At 44.9% G+C, this 24,257-nt stretch overlaps 2 protein-coding genes and 2 long non-coding RNA genes across 5 annotated transcripts; 1 reads left to right on the forward strand and 3 right to left on the reverse strand.

The window, feature by feature from the left end:
• Nucleotides 1-224: 224 nt before the first annotated feature.
• On the reverse strand, nt 225-752 carry LOC123431091 (SKP1-like protein 1). Its single transcript, XM_045114930.1, has one exon. The coding sequence runs from the start codon at nt 747-749 to the stop codon at nt 225-227; it is 525 nt and encodes a 174-aa protein (XP_044970865.1). The 5' UTR covers nt 750-752.
• A 4,008-nt stretch (nt 753-4,760) lies between these two features.
• On the reverse strand, nt 4,761-6,931 carry LOC123431092. Of its 2 annotated transcripts, XR_006623029.1 has the most exons (5): nt 6,902-6,931; nt 6,732-6,795; nt 6,458-6,639; nt 5,590-5,790; nt 4,761-4,851 (listed from the first exon to the last, which is right to left on the reverse strand). It is a non-coding gene; the product is annotated as an uncharacterized LOC123431092 (long non-coding RNA). The 2 variants fall into 2 exon arrangements; XR_006623028.1 differs by lacking the exon at nt 6,902-6,931 and having other exon boundaries at nt 6,732-6,881.
• Nucleotides 6,932-6,937: 6 nt separating this feature from the next.
• Nucleotides 6,938-8,645, reverse strand: LOC123428872 (2-alkenal reductase (NADP(+)-dependent)-like). Its single transcript, XM_045112985.1, has 5 exons — nt 8,058-8,645; nt 7,792-7,969; nt 7,277-7,443; nt 7,122-7,188; nt 6,938-7,002 (listed from the first exon to the last, which is right to left on the reverse strand). Exons 1-5 carry the CDS (start codon nt 8,238-8,240, stop codon nt 6,938-6,940), a joined length of 660 nt encoding a protein of 219 aa, XP_044968920.1. The 5' UTR covers nt 8,241-8,645.
• A 13,367-nt stretch (nt 8,646-22,012) lies between these two features.
• Nucleotides 22,013-22,499, forward strand: LOC123431093. The gene is made up of 2 exons (XR_006623030.1): nt 22,013-22,361; nt 22,452-22,499. It is a non-coding gene; the product is annotated as an uncharacterized LOC123431093 (long non-coding RNA).
• Nucleotides 22,500-24,257: the final 1,758 nt, after the last annotated feature.

The raw sequence follows: 24,257 nt of genomic DNA on the forward strand, positions 1-24,257 counted from the left end.
CACTGCGTATATAGTCTAAAAATACTAATTAAGGGAGCATCCACTTCAAGTAAATATTTTCTAAAAAAAATTCGGATGTGGACATGATGAATACTGAGCACTACTAATTAAACCTACTAGCACTGCCTACATATATGCATACTCTTTTTCTCTACGATGTTCAACGACCCCAACAAGAGCGGAAGAATTACAACGACATAATAGAAACGCCTATATATGCTTCTCTACTCAAAAGCCCACTGGTTCTCCTTGCGAATCTCGGCCTCCTCCTCCGGTGTGAAGTCATTCTCAATGTTGAAGGTCTTGCGGATCTCCTCGGGAGTCTTGCCCTTGATCATGTCGGCGACAGTCTGGCAAGTGAGGTCCAGTAGTCCCTTGATGTCAAGATAATTTGCAGCCAGGATAAGGTCGTAGAGGGTGGCCTGGTCGACCTTGATGAACTCGGCGTCCCAGTTCTTCATGTCCACGGTGGGGGCTGGCGCCGCGGCTGGGGAAGAGGAGGAGGAGGCGTCGGCGGCGGCGGAGTCGGCCGGCTTTGGTCTGGCCTGCACGTGCTGTTTGCAGTATTCGATGACCCTGGAGAGGATCTTCGAGTTGACGTTGGGGAGCGGGATGGCGTTGTCGGCGCACTCGTCCTCGATCATGTGGCGGAGGGTCACCGACTCCATGGCGACCGTCTTGTCCACGTCGAACTCCTCGCCATCTGAGCTCTTGAGCGTGATCTTCTTCTCGCCCTCCGCGGCCGCCATTGATCCGAGGATTAGGAGCTAGGCGAAAGCGATACGATCGAAACCCTAGCGAAACCTAGCTAGTAAAGCTGCGGCGTAAGCGACGACCAACGATACGATGGGAGCTCTTTTGCGTGTTGGGTTGGGGCTGGGAACCGGCCGGGGATATTTATTGGGGCGGGGAGGACTAGAATCGCGTTCGTGTATTCATCAAGGAAGTAGAACTCGGATCGATCGTATCCATCTTCATCGAGGATTAGACTCGGTCATGTTTGAGTCCCGCGTCATGGCGTTTCCTTTCCTCTCGTCAACGTATCTGCTACTGCTACTGCTGAATTTGGAGAGTCTATATATATATATACGCAACTTATATACGTACGTAGAGTTCTCTTGGCCTAGAACTCGTTCCAGCTGGTTTTTTTGGGCACCGGCGCATCAAGGAGAAGGACTCGATCGGGTCGTATTCATCTTCATCAGGGATTTGAGTCCGCGTCGTGGCGTCTGGTCTACTTGTTAACATGTCTGCTTCTTCAAAATAAAAAAAGTTAACATGTCTGCTACTGCTAGTTAATTTCGAGATTCTGTAGGCAACGTTATTATAAGTAGAGTTTTTTGCAGATGATTCTATGTTGTTTTTTGAAGCCTCAAGAGCACAAGCTGAAAATGCTAAATATGCCTTGGACTTAGTAACAAATACGCCTTATATAAAGGAATGGAGGGAGTACACTACAACTACACTCAAATATTATGCTATAATCCGACAAAAAATTCTAAAAAGCTACAACTACATTCAAATCTTACACCACAACTAAACTAAAAAATCTACAATAAATCTTACACTACAACTACAGTAAAAATTCTATACAATTATACTAAAATCTTACACTACAACCACACTCAAAATTCAACACTACAACTACACTAAAAATTCCACACTACCTTTAACTCATCGGCGGTCGCGAAGACGCAGGAGGCTGCGCCGGAGAACACGACGACGGAGACGACGGGGCTGGCGGCTCGTTGATGGCGGCGCCGAAAGCGGAGACCACAACGAGGGTCGTTTAAGGGGGAGACATAGGAGAAGACGGTGATGGAGATGCCGACGGGTCCTTGATGACGGCGCTAAAGCCGGAGATGGAGGCAGCGTCGGGGCTTGGACGTTGGCGACGATGCGGCGGGGTGTGGATGGATTTGGGTGTGGTGGGTGGGGAATCAGGGTTTATACGGATGGTTGTATTTGGGGGCGGCGTAGTGTTTGGTGACGTTGGCCAGCGTGGCCAAAGCCATAGCTATGCAATTTTATTATATTTTTATATATTTTGTACACATTAATTTATATTTCTATATATGTGTAGTTTATAATTTTATTATGTATTATTCTATTATTTATGATTTTATTATTTTAAATTCATTTCTTTTTGTAAATATATATACATATTAAAATAACAGTTGACGTATGATGATAGAGCTGGGAGAACAATATCGACTAAGAAACATCATCAGTGTAGTGACTCCCACGAGACAAAATCCTGCCACCGATCGAGCTAGAAGAACGAAGCCAAGCATAACACCAACTAAAATTGCATATCAAAGCATCTTGAAATTTTGGATTTGGCCTCGCATCACATCGTTCTTGAGTTGCATCTCATCGATCAATTGTGTGAGTGGTCCAGATAATAGAATAGTCGAGCAACTCTCATACGTGGACTAGATCAAACCATATCCATGAGTATCAATACTTTCTCTATGTTGTCTATGTATCACAATATATACACATATTGATGTGAGCGACACTAGATAGAGTTGAATTGAGCAAATTAGCTCAAAATATATCGAGAACTATTTTTTGTCTTATCGGTACCTTTCCACAGTTGGGTCTGGATTGTGTGTGACATACGTTTATCAATAGAGGTCGACAGCCGCAAAGCAGCACATGTGCCCTCGCTCGATTCCTGGCAGCTTCGACTCTCGTGGCATAGCTGCCGGATTGAACGGATGCAGACCTGTTGCAGTGGGATGATTCGCCAGACAGGGCTGGCTGCATTGCCCATGACGAGCTTATGGTGTAACCAACCGGGCTAGAGGGGAGGTTGGTCAAGACGGCGGAGTCCCAAACTTTCCACAGGCTCTGTCGACGGGGGTTCGCACACGGGGCTTGTCCCGATTCGACAAGCTCTGACGGGTCCATTACTAAGAGGAGCTCGCTAGTTATGAAGAAGGATTTTGTGAAGAATTGGAAGTGAATGTATTTGAGAAGCGATGGACTTGCCAACAATTCTATATATCGACAAAACTTAATGCTGGAGTTTACACAAATGACGCGACAACACTATATTATTTATCTGTAAAGTACATAGAAATCCAATGACACCAGTATCTTTTGACTGATCAGCACGGCAGGGCCTACACATTGGTGGAGTTTCAAATTATATCCATGCCAGCAATACTTGTACAAAGCTAGCATACCAAATATGTCAACGCCACAACTATTTAAAAAAATTAGTGTTTGTGTTGGATATTACGTGCGAGCAGCAAAAATTATGGCTAGCCATTTTATCACGGATGGAAGTCGTTACAAAAATTTCGTACTACAACCGATATTTATTTGTAACTTCTCCTTACGATATTAAAATCTCCTCAATAGTGAACAGGGGATCATTACAACCAAGCATTTGCACGAAATCAATCCAAAAGTCCTCCTTATCATATCACTCGAGTGAGCAAACGCGTAAACATTGTCCATGTTCCATTTGAACCTAGTGGCGAAGCCAGAAATAATATTTAGGTGTGACGGATATATGTTATTTTGTGTTCAGGAAGTATAACCAAAATCCAAAATTACATTTTGGTCAGGAAGTGAGCATGATGTATCGGTCAATGGGTAAGGGTCAGTTATTTTGATAGCTTTGAAAATAAGCTAAAATAAGCTGCCCCCAACCCAGCTTATTTTAGAAGCCCAATCAATTTATTTTTTAGGAGTCTACTAACTAAGGCTTGACTAGTAGGCTTCTAAAAATATATTCTTAGTTAGACTTCTAGAATAAGGTGGGTAGGGGGTCACTTATTCTGAAAGCCCAAAAAATTTATTAAAAGAGCTAACCCTAAGTGGGTTTCAACAATGAGATATCACTATTTGGCTCAGCGGTAACAAGATTTCTTAAAAATGAAGTTCAACTTCAATTTTGAATTATTTTTCAATTTGTAAAGGCAATTCTTCTTGGGCGCTTAATGGTTTCAACTTCCATGAATTTTGAAAATTGTGATCGCTATTTTTTGAGTGAAATGGTGATCCCTGGTTGGCCGGCTAGATCCTATATTGGTATATTCTTCTGTCCATGGAGTGAACACTACTAGGAAAAGGCCTGCTAGTGGTGCACCTGTTTTGGCTACTAATGACGCACTACAAGTGCGTCACTAGCATCACGCCATTAGAATTTTTTAGTAATGGCGCACAACAGGTCCGCCATTAGTAACTGGTATACTAATGGCGCACTAGGCAGTGCGCCATTAGCATAGCCCATGGTGCTCCATTAGTATGCCTCCCAGGGCATATATACTAATGGCGCACCAGGCAGTGCGCCATTAGTATAGCCCATGGTGCTCCATTAATATGCCTCCCAGGGCATATATACTAATGGCGCACCAGGCAGTGCGCCATTAGTATAGCCCATGGTGCTCCATTAGTATGCCTCTCAGGGCATATATACTAATGGCGCACCAGACAGTGCACCATTAGTATAGCCCATGGTGCTCCATTAGTATCTGGTATTCTAGCATATATATGTTTTGTTTCAAAACCACAAATTCAACAGCTCATAACATATATATCAAATATATAATACATAATATGTGCCCAATAGTTTTACTGATCCACAACACATAACATATATGCGAAGTTGCATAACAAATTTCATTATCCATATATCAAAATTCCATAGCATGCATACATCCAAAATTCCATAGCATCCATATATACATATAGTTCCATAGCATCCATACATACATAGCTCCATAGCAAATATAATACACAACGATACTTTGTGGGCATTAGTAAGTAATATTTGGCACTAAAACAAATGTCTTCATGTCCATATCGTAGTCCAAAGAGCATCCGCGTGGCAACCTACAAGATGAAATCATCAACATGTCAAATGGGTCTCTACTTACATGTTTTGAGCAACAATGCTAGTGATGCATAGGCGAAAAGAGCAACCTCTAGCAAATAACAACACTTGAAAAGCTTAGAGATTTCTATTGATAAATAGATAGGAGTAGAGAAAGAAGCACCTTTGGGCGGTACACTCATTTCTTGTCTACTTCACATACATGCATGCATTTCCTTTCACAGATTATTTGATGATGCTGGTGCTATTAGGTGATGGTGGAACAGAGAGCAGTTGCATTGAATGTATTGACAAATATTAATTAGGGGCAATTTAGACAATTCTAGTACCATGTTGATCATTGTGCCTTCTATATTCGTGTTCAGAGCGAGCACATTGTAGCTTAATACCTTTCAACTCAAATATTTAAGTTAACATATCGTGGAGAGATGTATCTATTTACTTTGCTAATTCTTTCACTAATGGAATCAATCAATCATGTTCCACTACAGATCTTCTTTATGAAGAATATACCGGAACTTTGTCATTAATAACAAAAGGGATAAAGATCACATGAATCCGATTTCCCCTTTATTTTCATCCATTATGATTTTTAAATTATCACCGAACATTTTGTGGCATTTACCAAGTTGCAGGCCTAAAGCGGAATCCTGAGCAGGTTACAAAATGCAACGTTTTGCATGATTTTCTTTTCAATTGTCAATAATAATATGGTAATCAAAGATAGAATATAATACCAAGAATGCTCGAAAGGCTGATTGAATAACTATTGCAGCCTGATGCTCCTTTGTATTTAGTTCAGTCTGAGATGAAATTGTCTGTGTATTGGTGTCACTAGCCAATGGTTCAGTTTGCACTGTGTGTTCTGCAACTGCAAGGGCACCTTCAGTATCCACGGAATGCTTCCGTTTGTGTAGCACCTGAGCAGCAGAGCTCCTCTACAATAACCATGAAGCATAGTCTTGAAGCAATATTTTCATAATTTAAAGACAATAACCAAAGTTAGCAGGATGGCGTGAAAGTAAATAATAATGCAATGCTGTTAATAAAGACCGCATGTTTAGGTTAACTGACAGTATTCATGAACTAACAAAGGACACAGACTAGAGCAGTCAAATTTAAATTATATTATGGAACTTATTAGTTGGTTGGCCCAGAGCTCGTTGTAGCATGTGTTAACATTTCCATTGTCCACCAGATGGTGGATGTGAGGACGATGCAAGCATCATGGTCCTTGACAGCAGCAACTAACAACAAAAGGACTTCAGCAACGTCATTGTACAACAAAATGAGTGCTAAGCAATGCTGTAATCTACTTGTTTCAAATTTCCTCCTGCATATGACACTACTGAGTTCTGACAATGAAAAGGAATAGTGGAGGAACAACCCTTTAGGCCTTAAAGGACATCAGATGATAAAGACATGTCTACAATAACAACACTTTCAATGAGTTTTGGTAAACCATCTACTTTTCCATCATTCTTGAAGATTCCTCATGTTTGGACAGGACAAGTCAAAAGGAGTAGATCACCAGGGTTACTAACTCTCAACTGAACATTGATTTCTCCCAGCAAACTGCATAGATAAGCGGAGGCGCAAACTTACCTCAGTTACCTAGAATCCTGGTCACTCGCTCATAGGCCGTGAGGGTTGATCCGGACAATATGCCATGCTGGTAGTATCAACCTGACCTGGTTTAGTAATTGATGGTGTGGTCGTTTGCACTGCTTCATCAGGTATGTTGCCTACGCCATCAGCACTTCCTGATCCGGTGTTCAACTCACCTCCTTTGTACACGTAGAACAATGGAAATCACACGAGCATGGTAGGTTATGCAAGAAAACACTCATGAAAGAGGAGAATGCGGTGTACTCACTACCTTTGACCCCCTTGGGATTGTCACACCCTAGGCACTTGCAATATGAGGTGCACCTGACCTTGTGCTTTAGGAAGAAGAAGAGTCAGCTAGCCTCAGTCAGGATCAGAGAAAAAAGAAGCATGTCTAAGCTTTCAAATGAAGATAGAGCGTGCATGGGGAAGAGTACACACCTTCACACAGTAATAGCCCCGCTTTTTTGCATCTGTTTACCTTGTAATGGCATCGGTCGGGTTTCGTTCCAGTGCTTGATGGTGGTGTGGTTTCTCCTGGACTAGCATTGGACACACCAGCTGCTTTGTAAATGCAGAGCAACGGAGAAATTTAAATTACACGAGTTTGGTCGATCATGCAGAAAGACACACATGAAACAAGAGAATGTGGTGTACTCACCCTCTCTGGCCCCAAAGGGATTATGGCAATCCTTGCACTTGCAGTTTAAGGTGCACCCAGTCTTGCGCTTCAGAACAAGAAGAACCAGCTAGCCTCAGTCAGGATCATGGAAGAAGACAATTTATGCGACGAGAGTACATGAAGAAAGAATGTACTTTCTCATTTGTTCCAGCACTTCCGACAACATAGCAGCCATGGAGCTTTGCAAGTTGACCGACAATCTGACCAACTGCTCCAGATGCAGCAGAAACAAAGACAAACTCTCCTTTCTTCGGTGAGAAGATTTCATAGAATCCAACGTAAGTTGTAAAACCAGGCATGCCTGCAGGGAAGACCAGGGTATTATTAAGCATGTCGGAACAAAGAATAGTTAACAAACAGCAATATCAGAAACAGTAGCTAGATGGATCAGCAATTCAGCATACACTAGTCCCTGTTACAACATCGACATTCCCTCAACCACATACCATTATTCATTTTGTGCCTACTCTAACCTCCATTTTCTTCTAGATTACACATTAAAAATTCGTGCAAGCAGGGGAAGACTTTCTAAAAGGAATGAAGTGCAGTAGGTGTTGTCCTTCGCATGGTTGCATATCTTCACTCATGATACATACCGTGGACGCTTCAGGATTCAACCGGATAAGTAAAATAGCAGCAAGAAACTAACCGAGAAGCCCCAGATGGTAGGAGAGTGGTATGTCGCTTTGCTGAATCTTGTTCAGCTGTTCAGGCTTGTCAATCAGGCTGTATTCCTCCCAGCCAGTCATTCCCGAAACAATGTCGCCGGCGACGAACCCCGGATGAGTGGAGTCCACCACTCTTGCCACGCCCAACCCTTCTATAACCTTTGACACAATAAAATTTCTCTGGTCAGTAAACATGAATTAACCAACAACAAGAAGAAAGAGCAGTCAGAGTTGAAAAAGGACTGACAGATCCGGGCTTGAACGGGGGGATGTAGGAGCCGTGGAAGTCCCGCATCCGGCCACGCATGTAGGGGTCGCAGGAGAGGTAGAGGTTCTTCACCAGCACGGCCGGGCCGGCGGCGGCCTCGGGGACGCGCAGCGGCACGGCGCCGCCGTTGACGAGCGACATGTCGTCCTCCCTCCCCCTCATCCAACTTAGGGAGAGGGGAGGAGGACGAGCTCGACCTGGGCGACGCGGAGGGAGGGGGAGGGCGGAGCCACCACCACCGACGACGAGGCGACGAGCGAGCGACGGGCGATGGGCGCGGGGAGGCGACGGGGGCCGGATTCGCGTGGATCACGCGAATCTGGGACCGGGCGACGGCAATGAACCCTCCACTGGTGGCGCTGCCGGGCTTCCTCGTCCGGTCGCCGGGGCCGGCCGACGGGGAGTCAGGGCGAGGGCGAGGCCGGGACCCCCTGGCTGCGGAGGGAGGGTAGGGTGGCTGCAGGAGGAGGGGCTGGACGGCACGGCGACGGGGGCGGCTCCGGATGCCTACCTTGGTCGCCGGATTCGGCGGATTGGACGAGGGTTTGCAAAACTACTAATGGCGCACCATCAGCTGGTTACTAACGACGCACGAGCTGGTGGTGACCATTAGTAGTTTTGCAAAAAAAAAAATATAATAGTGACCCACTAGATGAATGGTGCGTCATTACTAGCTAAACTAGTAATGACGCACTCTGTCATGGTGCGTTATTAGTAATTTTATAAAAATAAAATAAAAAATATAGTAGTGGCGCATCGAGTGTGTGGTGCGTCATTAATGTCCATCACACTAATGACACACCTGCACATGATGCGCCACTGCTATATAGTAGTGACGCACTACTTGTCTAGTGCGACATTAGTGTCTATATCATCTATAGCCTTTTTCCTAGTAGTGGAACTCACAATTCACAAACCCATTGATCGATGTATCAAGATCACCAGTAGGAAACAATCAGGCCTAACACAGGCTCAATCTTACTGGTTCAAACTGCTATACATAGTATATATACTAGGTGTATCTATAGACAAATTTAGGTATATATGGCACCTGCCAAACCTTGCAAGATAACTGGCACTCGCCCCTGTTTGAACCGTGTCATCTTATTCATAGGACTCATTCTAGTCATGTACTTCCTCCGTCCGAAATTATTTGTCACAAAAAAGGATATATCTATTGTAAAATACATCTAAATACATCCACTACTATGATAAGTATTTTCGGACGAAGAGAGTAGTTATTAACTACACATGTATCAGCTAGAACCAAAGTTTCACTCACCCCATAGTCGAGTCACCCAAAGCAACAACAGCTAGCTGCCAAAGCCATATAAGGGTAAAATGGGCAATAACCCCAGCCACCTAGGAGGCAGTGAAAAGCACTTTGTTTATCTCTTGATATGTATCAACTCAAATTTTTACTCATAGGTAGTTTCTTGAAGAAAATTTCTCTTTTATTCCCCTAAACTCATGTTGTTCAAAAGAACACTAGCCATTTGAACTCTTTTGTAACTACAATTATTGGTACTGCAACGTACCTTTGGTTTGACGGTGAAATCACTAGTGGAAGCATTTTTTGGCTTAGGTTTAAATAAGGAAAACAATATCAACATCTCATCTCTTAGATCATCATCCTCTTCGCAATCAGAATCAGAATCTAAGTTTGCAATAGCATTAGGGTTAAAGCTTTTTACGTTTTGCTCGGTATTATATTTTCTGCTCCGTTTCCCTAATCTAGCACTAAACAAATCACTTCTAGATTTTAGGTCCTTAATAATAATATAGGGTACTATATTTATTAACTTCCCAATCTAAGTTGACACCAATATTACTAGTAGTGTGGGAAATAAAATTAGGAACATTATTTAGAACAACGGGTATAGATTTTTCTCCAGATTTTTCTTCATTGCCCTCTCAATGGCTTTAATCATAGTTTTTCCTATATCCTGATTTTATTCATACCACTCCTTCTTGATGATTCGTCTAGAGCAGGTTTGTCCTTGGTTTTTTGAACTCTTGCAACAACACAACATAGCTTCCTTTTATTATCATCATTTCCCACCACAATATCTTGTAGAGGAGCTTGTAGAGAAAAAAAGCCTTAGTCTCTTCAGCATTGGAGAGCTTTTTCTAAAAAATATCTCCCCCTATTGTGTAGCAAATATAGTAGAATTCGAACACACATGAAATTCATTCTCTTTATCATGGTCACTTTGTGTTTCATGACATTCTATAGGAAGTATTTTATTATCAACGTCTTCATTGATTTCATTAACCCTCTGTGTACCAACACTCAGCCTATAGATTGACTTAACTTGAAATGTTTTGAGACACTATCAGCAAAATGAAAGGGTTGTGGTTGATTGTTTGAAAAGTGTCATCGTGCATGCATTGTCGTGAAGGGCCCACGTGTATATTGGCCAGTTCTCCATACACTCCTTCATTTGGGTCTGAATCATGTGTGAGTGAAAAAGAAAAAAAAAATCAAATGGGAGCCCATCCATTCACCGGTGCATTTGAACAAGGAGGTGGGCATGGATGCTACAAAATTATATCCCCCACCTCTTACCTATTCGACAAAAAACACTTCACATTAAACCTTAAGATCATTGGGAGTGACATTCTGATGATGCAATGTATACTTGTTGACAGGAGCTCATGTCGATACCTGAACGTGGTTTCGATGCAAAATCTTGTAGGATCATCTGAAACAATACCAAGCGATTGCTTCGTGGTACTAAGAGTTTTCCCAAACACTTTACAGTGGTATTTCGAATAATGCCCCATGAAGTGCCTGCAGGGAACCCAAGGTAAGACGAAACTTGCTTTATATTGATCATATCTCCTAGTTGTTAGTCGGCATTGAGCAAAGCTTGGAATCACCAAGAGTTCCCCAAACACTTCACAGTGGCATTTGTAATAATGCATTGTGAAGTGCTTGTAGGGAACCCATGGTAAGACCAAACATGCGTTTTGATGATCGTCCCCTTTGATTCTTGGCTCGCATTGAATAAAGCTTGGCATCACCAAGAGTTCCCCCAAACACTTCACAATGGCATTTCAAAGAATGCTCGTGAAGTGCTTGCAAGGAACCCACGGTAAGAACAAACATGGTTCACCATTAGCGCAACTCTTGAGGTTCGCGACCGGTGTGTGGTAAATGTTTGATTGCACTAAGTGTTCCCCCAAACACTTCACATAAGGTCTCAAAAAGGCGCTTCATAAAGTGTTTGAAGGGAACTCCTAGTAATACCAAACGTGATTTGTAGTACATCTTGTGTGGTTTATGTCCTGTAATATCTGCTAAGTGCTTGGTTAGACCAAGAGTTCCCCAAAACACTTCACATAATACCTGAAAAAGGTGCTTCCTAAAGTGCTTGAAGGGAACTCCCGGTAATACAAAACGTGATTCTCGGTCAACCAGTGCATCTCTCGTGGTAGGTAACCAGTATCTACAAAATGCTTGGTAACACCAAGAGTTCCCCCAAACACTTCAGAGAAGTTCCTGAAGAGACGCATCCTGAAGTGCTTGAAGAGAACTCCCGACGAGGCCAAACTCGATAAATCCCCACGAACCAATGAATCATAATTTATATGGAGACACCACTATAATATCCAAAGCGCAAACACTCTAAAATCCTACTGATACTGTTGGTTGCCACCCAGAGTTCTCCCAAATACTTCACTGTGCAAAGCTCTATCCCCTCGATGCACACTTTTAAAACAGTGGCAATGCAAGGTGTAGTATGAGCTAGCTACTGAAGTGATTTGATAAGAACTCCAGGTGACAATCAAACACACTAGGTAGCTAGAACTTCACTGACTTGTTTAATCTGCCGTGCGGCGGCAGCTATTTATAAGTCTAGACCAGAGACTAACGAGCTACTAGCAAACTTGTTGGCTTGTTGCCTCGTGTGGACTGCGGCGTACAATGTAGTACATGATCTTGGTGCTGGGTCGATGAACCTGGCAGTGCACCTAGACGTGATGCAGCCTAGGTTAGAAGGAAGTAGCTGCTAGAGCCAAGGGAATCTCGTGAGATGTGGCCAAGATTGGCAGCTCCGAATCATGCAAAAGCTCAGGGTATAAAGGTGCCTGCTCAGCCTGCAAGTTCCTTATCTCCTCAAGCAGCTAGCAAGAGATCAATGTCGTCGGTGGCGTCACTCAGTTTATGTCCGTGAACATTTCTGTCAGCGCGTCGATGCAAACGACAGCAGGGATCACGCCATAAATATGATTATCATCCCATGCAACTGGGTGCAAAGCTTGAGCTGGCCATTGTCAAGAATAGGTGCAGACATGTGAGCTACTCTACTAGTAATTTGCTGCAGGCAAATGCTCCGTGGATCTCATTGGTGATTGTTTTCGTTGCAGTCATGATGTGGCAATTCAAAACGTTTAAGTACCGCACTATATTCTGAGGCGACAGGAGGGGTGTGCCATGCGATGGGCTCCCCGCCGGCCGGCAGGGGACTTGGTCTCGTCGGCGGCCGATTCTGGGCTCTGGCGAACGAAGACGATGACCTCCAGAACACACCGGCGGCTTCTCCAATTCCTTCCAACATCGTATGCGAATTCATTTTGGTGGGATACTCCGAGGAGCAGGTCGCGAAATCCATAGACGGATTCGTTCCTGATTCGGACCCTACTTGGGATGGCCTGACGGCTAACGACGAAGACAGGGTTGAGGTTCTCCGACGCGTCGTTCACCGGCGAACTTCGGCGAACGCGGTAAGACCATGGAAGGGACCGCTACCGAAGGTACGTCTTCCGGCTCTTACTTTAGCGGACTTTCTCCATTCTTGCAAACAAGCACCGGTCAGGAAGAAATCACGTCGACCGGCGGCGATGTCACGGCCGACGGCACATGCTACAGCCAAAACGGATCTTGGGATTCGTGAGGCCAGGGAATTTCGTCTGAAATCGATTCTGTGCCAAGATGGGCCGGAATCTCAACCTGCTGGACTCGACATGCCTGGGTATGTGGCCCAGTCCGTTGTAGGAGTCCATCAGAGTATACCAGATATTCCGGTTAGGACTTCTAGCGTGATTGATTTGGTTACCGCTGTTGTTACGGGAGGTTCCTCGTCTGGTGGTTCTCCTCTTTCTAAAATCGAGCGTGGATCGCGATCGGGAATATCTGGGGTTAGCAGACGGGCGAACCCTGGTTTCCCATCGCGTTCTGGCACAACGAGGCGTATTCCTGCGTTGGCTCCAAGGCTGCGAGGCAAGGCGCGCCGTCTACGCCTGCAGTGAGTGCGCCGGCTGGGACTGCGCCTGCGACGACTGCATCTGCGGTAGCAGGACCTGCTGTTGGGGTATCTACTGTAGTGGCTGTTGGCGCGCGGGAGAATACTCAGAGAGCTACCGTTCCTGTTGGTCAGGGGCGCGGCACTGCTGGTGCTGGAAGAGGTGGTCCAGGAGCTCATAACCGCGGTGGCGGAGGTGGATTCCATGGACACAGAGGATATCCAAATCATTGGAACGAGTTTGCTGGCGGTCCAGGTGGTGGTCGGTCGAATTGGAACGCCGGAGGAGGTCCTGGGGGAGGAGCCAATCAGTGGCATCGTCCCTTCCAGCCTCCCGAAGGCAATTTTGTGGAAGGGGCGCGAGGTGCTAATTTCTGGCAAAGAGGCGGGGGTGTAGTACGCAACTATGGTCGGAACAATTCGGGGCCAATGTGGAAGGAAGTCACCCAAGCGGACGGGGAGGAAGCAAGTGTCACCCCGCCCACACAGCAACTACCAACTATAACGACGGAGGACAGGGAAGTAGCGAGAGCCAACAAGGCGGCTCGCAAAAAAGAAAAATTGACATGTTATAGGTGTGGGATTCCCGGACACTTCGTTGTGGATTGTACCACGGATCTGTGTGATATCTGTCAAAAGCCTGGTCATATTGATATGGCATGCCCATTACTTTTAGCTCCTAAGCCGGTCATGAGCATCTATGGGGCTTGCCACAGCAAACTAATGTTTTTTGAGACACCAGGTTCCACTTCAGTTCTAACTCCACCTCGTCTTGAGAGCTCAAGAACGGGTCTCGTCAAAGTCACGAATGGGGATTTGACTGCTGAGCAAGTATCTCAATAGATGAGAAGGCTTGTTTCTGAGGCATACAATTGGGAACCAATAAGGGTGGATCAAAATACCTTCCAGGTTGAGTTTCCTAGAAGAGAGGATCTTCAACGTCTACTCACTTTTGGGGTCAGTAAGGTTAGTGGCAGCAAGTGTTTACTTGAGTTTGAGGAATGCATTAAACCAACACCACAGGGTACTAGGTTGCAGAAGGTTTGGATCAGATTCTCAGGCATTCTAGAAATTCTTCTTAATGATTTCCTAATCGTATGGAGCCTTGGTTGGTTGATTGGGAAGACTGAGAAAGTAGATATGCCTTTTACACGCAAAAGGGGGATAGCCAGATTGCTTGTGATGGTGCTTGATGTTGACCAGATTCCTGATTTTGGTCCGTGGTCTTATGATGGTGTGCACTATGACCTTGAAGTGGAGGTCGAGAAGGTGCCACAAAAGGAGCCAAATGGTGCTGATATTCTCATGGCCGATGGGGAGGATAGGGACAAGGATCATGGGGATGCGAATGATCAACATTCCGATCAGTCAAAGGATAACACTAACCCTCCTCCCTCCTCTAATAAGGAGAAACCGCTTATTGGGGGTGCATCTTCTACATCGAAATTACCCATGGAGACACTACGTTTTGGTTCGTTTGATGTTATGAGTACATCATACAATCTTGGCAGTGCTTTTGTACAAAAGGAGGCAGATGTTGAGCCAACCCCTTTTGTTCCAATTCAACAATCGGTCTCCACATCAAAGCTGGAATTACCCACGCATATGATTACTCAGGAGAACAGACAAGCATCCTCTGCAGTACCGCTGGCTAGGAGGGCCGAGCCACTGCATATGCTTGTGCACGATAACACGCAGGAGGCCTGCTGTCACACTTCTCCGACATCGCCGACTGTGAGGGATGTGCCATTGCTCATGCGAGATAGTAAGCAGGAGGCGAGCCGTTCTCCTAGTCATGTCCCTTCTCATAGTACTTCGAATAGTAAGCAGCAAGTGCTCTTTTCTAAGTACAATAATCTTGTTCAGGAAACAACTTTTGACCAGCACTTTGATTCTGTGGTAACAGGGAAGACCCACAATGAGATTACTAATGATGATGTGATCTCTTTTGGTGGGATAACGGATCCTACATCTGGTGATAGACATTTCAGTCAGCGTATTCAGGAGAAGCCTGATGCTAATGATATGTTGATGGGACGTGCTATGCGAGCTGCAAAATTACGAGATGCTGAAACAACTACAGGTTTGTCTATTGATCAAACTGCTTCTATTTTAAACTTATATGACTCTGAGATCATGATTAATGCTAGCGACATAGGAATTTCTATGGGTACATCTAGTAAAAATATAGCTAAGTCCATCAACGATATTCTTGATTTAGAAGTTGACAGAACCATAGAGTTTATCAAAAATCTAGCAGCGGTTAAACCTATGAATGATTCAGATATTAATGACTTAGGAGGTGCTGAACTTCAAACATTATGTGATAGCATTTTACATATAGACGGGGAAGTAGACGATGTGGATGATATGGGTTTGGAGGGGTATATGGCCTCTTCACATGCGGAGTATCATTCACAAAACACATAATGACTTAAATAGTATTCACGAAAAAACTAGGAGATCTTGGAAAAGGAAGGTTTATCCTGAATCAGCGGTTAGGAGTGCGAGAGTTAAACAAAAGAAAAAATTTCATGATGAATTATGAAAGGAATTTTTTGGAATAGCAGAGGTCGGGCGGACTTGGCTAAAAAAAGGTTCCTTAGAGAAGCATCGATACAATATAATCTGGATTTCATGGCATTACAAGAAACTAGGAGAGATAATTTCACAACTCAATTTTTAAATAGTTTATCAAGAGGGGTTGATTTTGATTGGCATTGTCTACCACCAAGGGGAAGATCCGGTGGGATCTTACTTGGGGTTAAATGCGAGACTTTAGAGGTGATGAGTGTGGTCTATGGTGAGTTCTCCGTCAAATTTCGTGTAAGGTCGAAAGTTGATGGTTTTAAGTGGGCTCTAGTGGCTGTATATGGGGCGGCACAATTGGAGCTCAAACCTGATTTTCTTGCAGATCTAGTGAGAATCTGTGGAGATGAAACATTACCAATTATGGTGGGGGAGATTTTAATATTATTCGTAGACAGAATGAAAAAAATAATGACAATGTTGACACAAGATGGTCAGCGATGTTTAATATGGTTATTGAGAGTCTTAATTTAAGGGAGATTCGTCTTTCTGGCAGACAATACACTTGGGCAAATTCACTACAGATACCAACATATGAGAAGTTGGATCAGGTTCTTACTAGTGTTGAGTGGGAGCATAAATACCCATTAGTCACTGTACAAGCGTTACAGAGGGCAATCTTAGATCACACGCCTCTTCTAGTTGACTCACGGGAGGCCAATCATAGGGGCAACAAGAATGTCTTCTCATTCGAACTAAGCTGGTTTGAAAGAGAAGGGTTCATGGATCTAATTACAAAGGAATGGGCTACAGACTTAGGTGGATCCACCAGTGTGGAAATTTGGCAAAACAAAATCAGAAATTTGCGCCGATTCTTTAGAGGATGGGCGAAAAATCAAAGTGGTATTTATAAGAAAGAAAAAGAAAGACTAACGAAGCTGATTGATGAACTTGACGTCAAAGCTGAGTCAGCGCAGCTAAATCTTATTGATAGGAATATTAAAATGGATGCTGAGATTAGATTGCAAAAATTATTGAGAGAAGAGGAGATGAAATGGGCACTAAGAGCTAAGGTGATGAAGCTGGTTCATGGGGATGATAATACTAAGTTCTTTCACATGATTGCAAATGGCAAACATCGAAAGAAGATAATTACTCAGCTAGAGCAAGATGAGGGAACTATAATAGGTCATGAAAACTTAAAGGTATATATCTCAGAATATTATAGGAGTCTTTTTGGTGCACCAGATGAGACGATGATCTCTTTGGATGAAACCAATGTTCAGGATATTCCTCAACTAAATGAACAGGAGAATGAGGTTTTATCAGCTAGATTCACACAGAAAGAGGTGTATGATGCAATAGTACAAATGGAACACAATAAAGCACCGGGACCAGATGGGTTCCCTGCAGAATTTTATAAAAAGTGCTGGCATGTTATTAAGGGGGATCTAATGGCTATGTTTCATGATTTATTCAATGGTCGGCTACAGTTATTCCACCTTAACTTTGGAACAATAACGTTGTTTCCATAAAAGGTGGATGCCATGCGCATCCAACAATTTAGACCTATCCGTTTATTCAATGTCAGCTTCAAGATTTTTACTAAGACAGCCACCAATAGATTAACGAAGATAGCCGATTCAGTTGTCCAACCAACACAGTCAGCGTTCATGCCTGGGCGACACATTTTGGAGGGTGTTGTTGTTTTGCACGAAACGCTTCATGAAATTCACACAAAGAAACTAGACGGGGTTATCTTTAAAGTGGATTTCGAAAAGGCTTATGATAAAGCTAAGTGGTCTTTTCTTCAACAAGCCTTACGTATGAAAGGGTTCAATGAAAAGTGGAGACAGCAGGTTGACACTTTCATTCATAAGGGGAGTGTCGGAGTTAAAGTTAATGACGACATTGCTAATTTCTTTCAAACACATAAGGGGTTAATACACATGGATTCAATGTCTCCAATATTGTTTAATATAGTAGCAGATATGTTGACAATGCTCATTGAAAGAGCCAAAGAGAAAGGACAAATAGGTTGTCTCATTCCACATCTGGTAGATGGAGGTGTGTCCATTCTACAATATGCGGATGATACAATTATTTTCATAGAACATGATATGGAGAAAGCGAGGAATATGAAATTAATATTATGTTTGTTTGAACAACTATCGGGGTTGAAAATTAATTTTAACAAAAGTGAACTCTTATGCTTTGGGAAGGCAAGAGAAGAGCAAGACGCTTATCGACAGCTATTTGGTTGTGAGATGGGTTCTCTACCTTTTAGCTATCTTGGGATCCCTATTCATCACAGGAGGTTAACAATTAAAGAATGGAAATGTATTGAAGAAAGATTTGAAACGAAACTAAGTTGCTGGAAGGGCAAGCTTATGTCATATGGAGGCTGTTTTAACAAGTCTACCCATGTTCCTTTTGTCTTTTTTCGAGATACCTATAGGGGTACGGAAAAGACTGGATTTTTATAGATCTCGTTTCTTTTGGCAAACTGATGAGAATAAGAAAAAATACAGACTAGCACGTTGGGATATGATTTGTAGACCCAAAGACCAGGGGGGTTTGGGAATTGAAAATTCAGAAGTAAAGAACAAATGCTGGCTTAGCAAATGGTTGTATAGAATTTCCACACAGACAGAGGGTATGTGGATTCAAATTTTAAGAAATAAGTATCTAACCTCAAGAAATCTAGCTCAAGCTACAATTAGACCCAATGACTCACCTTTTTGGAAAGGGTTAATGAGGACAAAGATTAATTTCTTTCAAAGGGTGAAATTTATTGTAGGGGATGGTACCTCAACAAGATTTTGGGAAGATATTTGGCTTGGGGATACACCACTTGCTTTAAAATATCTCATGCTCTACAATATTACGCAACGTAAGCAGGACTATGTGTCCACAGTCTTAGAATCGATACCTATAAATATGCACTTCAGGCGAGCTCTAGTAGGAGCACGTTGGGAGGCATGGATGCATCTGGTAAGAAGACTTATGCAGGTACAACTATCAGATCATTCAGACAACGTTCGATGGATTTTAACTGTCAATGGGGTATTTTCAGTTAAGTTCATGTACACAGATCTGGTTAATTCAGGACCCTTAGCTAGATCATTGCATATTTGGGATATTAAAGTGCCGTTAAAGATTAAAAAACTTATGTGCTTTTTACACAAAGGTGTGGTATTAACCAAAGATAATTTAATTAAGCGTAGTTGGAGAGGTAGATCGAATTGCTGTTATTGTGATCAACATGAAACAATCAGACACTTGTTCTTGGACTGTCCTCTCGCAAAACTACTTTCGCGCACTATCCATATAGCTTTTAATGTGATCCCACCTACGTGTATCGATTCAATTTTTACAACGTGGCTCAATGGAGTGGACGTTAGTATCTAAACTTATTAGAATAGGGATATGTGCTCTTTTGTGGGCTATATGGAATACCAGGAATGACATAATCTTTAATGGTAAGAAATTCAACAATTTTTTGCATGTCATATTCCGAGCAACGTCCTGGATCCGTACGTGGTCATTACTCAGTCCTGCGGACAACAAGGAGCTTATGGTTACTGGGTGCAACCGATGGGAGATGGCCGCACGGGTTATCTTCAACCGGTTTGGATGGCGTGCTAGTAATAGACTAGGTGTATAGGCATCGTAGTCTGCTATTAGTTACGCCGGATGTGGCTAGTTCTATTTTGTTACTTGGGATATTTAATAATATGGCTGCATGCCTCGATTGATGCAGAGGCCGGGGGCTCGTTTCCTCCTTCTAAAAATAAATGATATGGTGCAGTATCTTGATAAAGTCAGTTTTTTTAGAAAAGGAGGATATACCCCCGGCCTCTGCATCTAGACGATGCATGCAGCCATTTTATTAATTATTCACAGAGACCATACAAAGTAATACATCAGTTAGCCTGAAGCCACCATCTAGGCAACACATGTTGCTTCTCCTATTCCTTGATGAAGGTGTGCTGAATGTCCGGGCCAAATACCAAACAGATATCGCACCAAATCCTAACATCTATAGTCTGATGCTCCAGCCCAGCCACCACTGAGACTGGATCCCAAACTGGTCCGGCGCAGAGGCCGCCCCACCATCTACCACCGTACCCTCTCCAGAGCTAGAACAAACGCATCATACTTGCGAGGTCTGTCGTCGACGCCACCACGGTGCCAGACAGCGCCACCATCCTGCACGTATCCGCCTACACGTGCCTGTCGATGAACCACCGCAGCGCCATGCCGCCGGGCTACACCGTAGGGCTCACGGTAGATCAAACACCGCTCCTCCTCTTGTCCCGTCCACCCAGCACGTACTCCAAAACGATGCCCTCAGGAGGGAAACGACATCAAAGATGACATCATCGTCCGACCGTAGATCCAGATCTAAGGTTTCCCTCGGAGCATCACGAGTGTGGTGCCACGACCCGCAACAACGATGCCATGGGCTGGTAACGACGTCCTAGACGCCGCCATCGTCCGCCATGACCGAGGTCGGCGCGGTTTTCACCGAAAGTCACGACCCCCCGATCTCGTGGCTGGATGGAACCGAGGGAGGCACGTCATGTAGACGAAGACCGCCGTCGGCATGCCGGCAGGGGCCTCCAGCCGCCCCGCACCGATCCTCCTCGCGCCACCGGCCGAAGAAGTCCAAGCCGTGACGGATCTGGGCAGGACACGCCAGATCCGCAGCCTTCGATGACCGCCCTTGCGCGCAACCGCTGCCCTCGCCGGATGGAGCGCCACCGCCGCCATCCAACCTGACCACGGCCGGCCATGGGGCCACGAACGCCGCCGCACATCAGGTACGCCGCCCTGACTGCCGCCCCCGTCTTCCCCGCGCGCGACGGCCCCTCCGCCTCGCTGGGGTTCCGCGGCACCACCCGCCCTGGCTCTAAGGCGCAGGGCCCGCCGCCACCGCGGCCCTTGCCGGCGGCAGCGGCGGCCGGGGAAGGAGGGAAAAACTCTGGAGGCTAGGGTTTCGGGAGCCCCTAGCGTCGCCCGAGGGGAGGCGACGCGAGGGGAGGGGTTTCACGTGAGTCTTCTAAACTTGGTCCACATCCTTCACAAGTTTGGAGCTCAATTCTAGACGAAAAGTCAGTATAGCTGATAAAGAACTTAGGTACAAGAAAAGTAATCCGGAACATAGGTAGAAGAAGAAGAGAAAATGCACTTTCGTGTGTGAAATGTTGAACATTGCGCACCATTATCCAGAAGAGGTTAAGGGCGCCACCTCTACTTAATTAAAAAAATTAAAATCACAGCATTTTTGTACAGTTTATTAAATAGTGGGTTCAGTATCTTGACTGCTTACTAATTTATTCCACTGGTGCTAATACTACTTTTCACATGCAGTGGCTTCATTAAAATGTGTCGTCAGGCTGCAGGAGAATCCATGTTGAGAACAAAAGCGGTCCATTCTGATCGCGGTGGCTTGGCAGTGGCACATTTGGTTAGAAAGAAATGGGTGCACTTTCCGTGGACACATACCATGCGTTCGGTGAGTGATCGATCGAGTTCGTAGCGATCTGAAGCAATGCCGTCTGGCCGGAGCAAAATGCATAACGTCCCCTTTTGGGGATCCAACGTGAGAAGTTTGTTCGTCAGCCCTGTTTTGATGGGAGTACAAGACTGTTGGTGAATCCGCGGTCCTTTCCTAATCACTTGATCAGGTTATTTCTTGTATTCTTCTTCTGTTAAATCAATGAAAAGGCAGCTGCAAACTGGATCTTCAAAAAAAATGCGAAGAACTAAGCTTGAGATAATCATATACCAAGATAAAGTATTTTCACATGTCGTTTGCGTACGTACGTGTCTGTAGTCGGAGGGACTTCATGTTCATCAGTGTTAATTAAAGGCCAGCTAGTACTTCTCTTACAGAAAGATTAAAGGTCAGCTATTACATACGAGTACAAAATAATGCTTAGAAGTTAGAACTAGGACGCATTTGGTAGCCCTGATGCCACAGCACATGGACCTAATCTGGTACTGTATTTTCTATTAAAAAACCTGCCTGCTCCCGACTCTGGTCCAAATGGTCTCGCTAGTTGTCTCATTGTGCATACGTGACTGTATAGTATGGGCTGACGGCATAAAGAGAGAGAGTGCCAGGAAAGCTTGTGACACTGATGGCAACACACTCATCACAGAATCGATGACTAGCTAGCTACAAGATGGTGTCCAGGTTCAATGCACTCGATCACTGTCGTCGTTCAAAGTTTAGAGACCCAAATGATGACTAGTTTCAAAACAGAGAAGATGCTTGGAAAGGGCATGTTGATTGAGATGGAGATGGAGATACTGAGGGTATACGCATCTTTGGAGAAGCATCATTCACAGAGGCGGGATGATGGCGATGCGGCGGGCGCTTTTCCTCCTCTTCCTCATACCGTAGGAGGAGAAGAGGTCGTCGTCGTCGTCCTCGCATGGAGTTCCCTCATTCGGACTTCTTGGCTCTCTAGTTTGTCGTTGTTCGTTCGATCAGGTAGGTAGGAGGGTTTTGTTCCGGTGCTGTGATCTCCCTTGTGATTTTCGTATATTTTCCTTCTCCTCTTGATGCGTGTTGTTCTTGCAGCTTGATAATGTATGTTTTGCTCCGATGACCTCTGGAAATGCATGCTTGTGCGTGTCTGTGTGTTTCTGGATGCAATATGCTGTGATCCACATGACACGATGAGCTCAGCACGAACTCGTACCCATTCAACAGCAAAGAGCAAACACGGCCAGCTCAAACCAACAAGGCATGGCATAAGCAAATTCTGGTCATTCAAGGGGCGAAGTGAAACAGGTTCAGCTAGCTAAACTACTACAGTGTTTCCACAGAATTTCTTAGGTATGCAAACACCATCGTCACGAGGGTTTCACATATAGCTCTACATGTCCATACCATAGATAACCTTAGCCAACTACATGTCCACGTGTACAGTCCACAACCATGGATAAACTTGACCAACATGTCCATAGATAACGAGATAGATAGCCTATAACGGTGCGAAACTCTATTTCGAGGTATATATTATTATAGCAACCATCCGACACACCAATGCGTTTCACGCGGGGGCAAACAACACAATCATGCTCAAAAGAAAAAATAAGAGAAAAAATGCGGGCAATACCGGACCAACGAAAGTTGTAGCATCACGTAATCGTTGCGCTGACGAGAGAATCCCACCACACTCAAATGTCATCAGATTGCCACGTACTAAGCAACACCGTCAAGAAGGACTGCGACGACGACGATGTTGCTGGCCTAACGAGTCCTAGGATTTCTCCCTATACATGGAGGGGGGTGGTGGAGAGGTACACCCGACACCCTTTAAGAAGGAAGGTGGCGCCCACACGCTCGCCGCGTCGATTCAAGTCAGACCCGACAAAAATTTGTCCTGACCTCTCACGCCCACACTCTAGGACCAACCTTCGGCTTCACCGTGCCTACCGTCCACCAACATGCGACACCACACTCACGAGGACACCACCGTCATCTCACCACGACAAATGCTGCCAGGCCAGACGGGGCAAAACAAGGTCACCATACACGGGGACCGGCAGAACCACAACCATGTGTGGGGGGGGGGGGACAACCTCCACCGGCTCAAGCGGTAGCAGACCGAACTCAAGAGGAGGAACACGCGAGGCCAACTTCCCCAATCGGGTCCAGCTCGGGCCCGCTAAGCTCCAACCGCCGCGCTGTAGCAGACGCAACACAGTGCCCCCCCCCCCCCACACACACATCGCCCATAGCTCGCCAGACTGGCCGTTGGTGACCCGACGGAGGCCAACCGGCCCGCCTTGTCCGGGATCGGGCCCAAAGAACCCATATCTGTGATTGCCTAACTCGGGGATACGACGCAGGGGGTACGAGGGGGAGCCTCTAATCAGGAAATTCTCTCCGTCCACTCTGACGAGAAGGAGGAGGAGATCAACCTATATACACACTAGAGCCAAGAACAACGGAGCTCGGTCTAGCACACCTCTATCTAGAACTTGAGGCAGATGCGTGTTAGAATTGATGGGTTTGGCCTCTCTTCAAAATTCTGAAATCTTAAATGATCCCATGAGTAAAATGGCAAGAGTTGGTGTGGTGGTGCTAAAGTTTAGTCCTATACAGCTAGTTGAGGAAGAGCTGACCTCTTTATATAATGAGTTCTCTCCACCACTCCAAGTGTGTGTTGAGAAGAGAAAGGAGAAGACCACACGCGCGCTCGCTCGCCTCGCCTCGCCCGGCCTATTGCCTTGCGGGGGCGTGGCTTCCTTTTGCCATTTTATTTTTATGTCTTGGCACACAAGTTAATTATTTCTTTTTCGGTAAGTATACGACATATAAACCAAGTCAGTTTTCGTGATCGCGACACGGTCCCGACTCTGGTCCTCCTATATGTTG

This window comes from Hordeum vulgare, chromosome 2H (genome assembly GCF_904849725.1).
Source record: "Hordeum vulgare subsp. vulgare chromosome 2H, MorexV3_pseudomolecules_assembly, whole genome shotgun sequence".
NCBI lineage: Eukaryota > Viridiplantae > Streptophyta > Magnoliopsida > Poales > Poaceae > Hordeum > Hordeum vulgare.

What these genes read in the sequence shown, in the direction of transcription:
- LOC123431091 (XM_045114930.1), bottom strand. Translation starts at nt 749, where the DNA reads ATGGCGGCCGCGGAGGGCGAGAAGAAGATCACGCTCAAGAGCTCAGAT.
- LOC123428872 (XM_045112985.1), bottom strand. Translation starts at nt 8,240, where the DNA reads ATGAGGGGGAGGGAGGACGACATGTCGCTCGTCAACGGCGGCGCCGTG. An exon ending in CCCCGTTCAAGCCCGGATCT is followed by an intron (nt 7,970 to 8,057) that starts GTCAGTCCTTTT and finishes ATTGTGTCAAAG; the next exon opens with GTTATAGAAGGGTTGGGCGT. An exon ending in GTGCTGGAACAAATGAGAAA is followed by an intron (nt 7,189 to 7,276) that starts GTACATTCTTTC and finishes CTTGTTCTGAAG; the next exon opens with CGCAAGACTGGGTGCACCTT.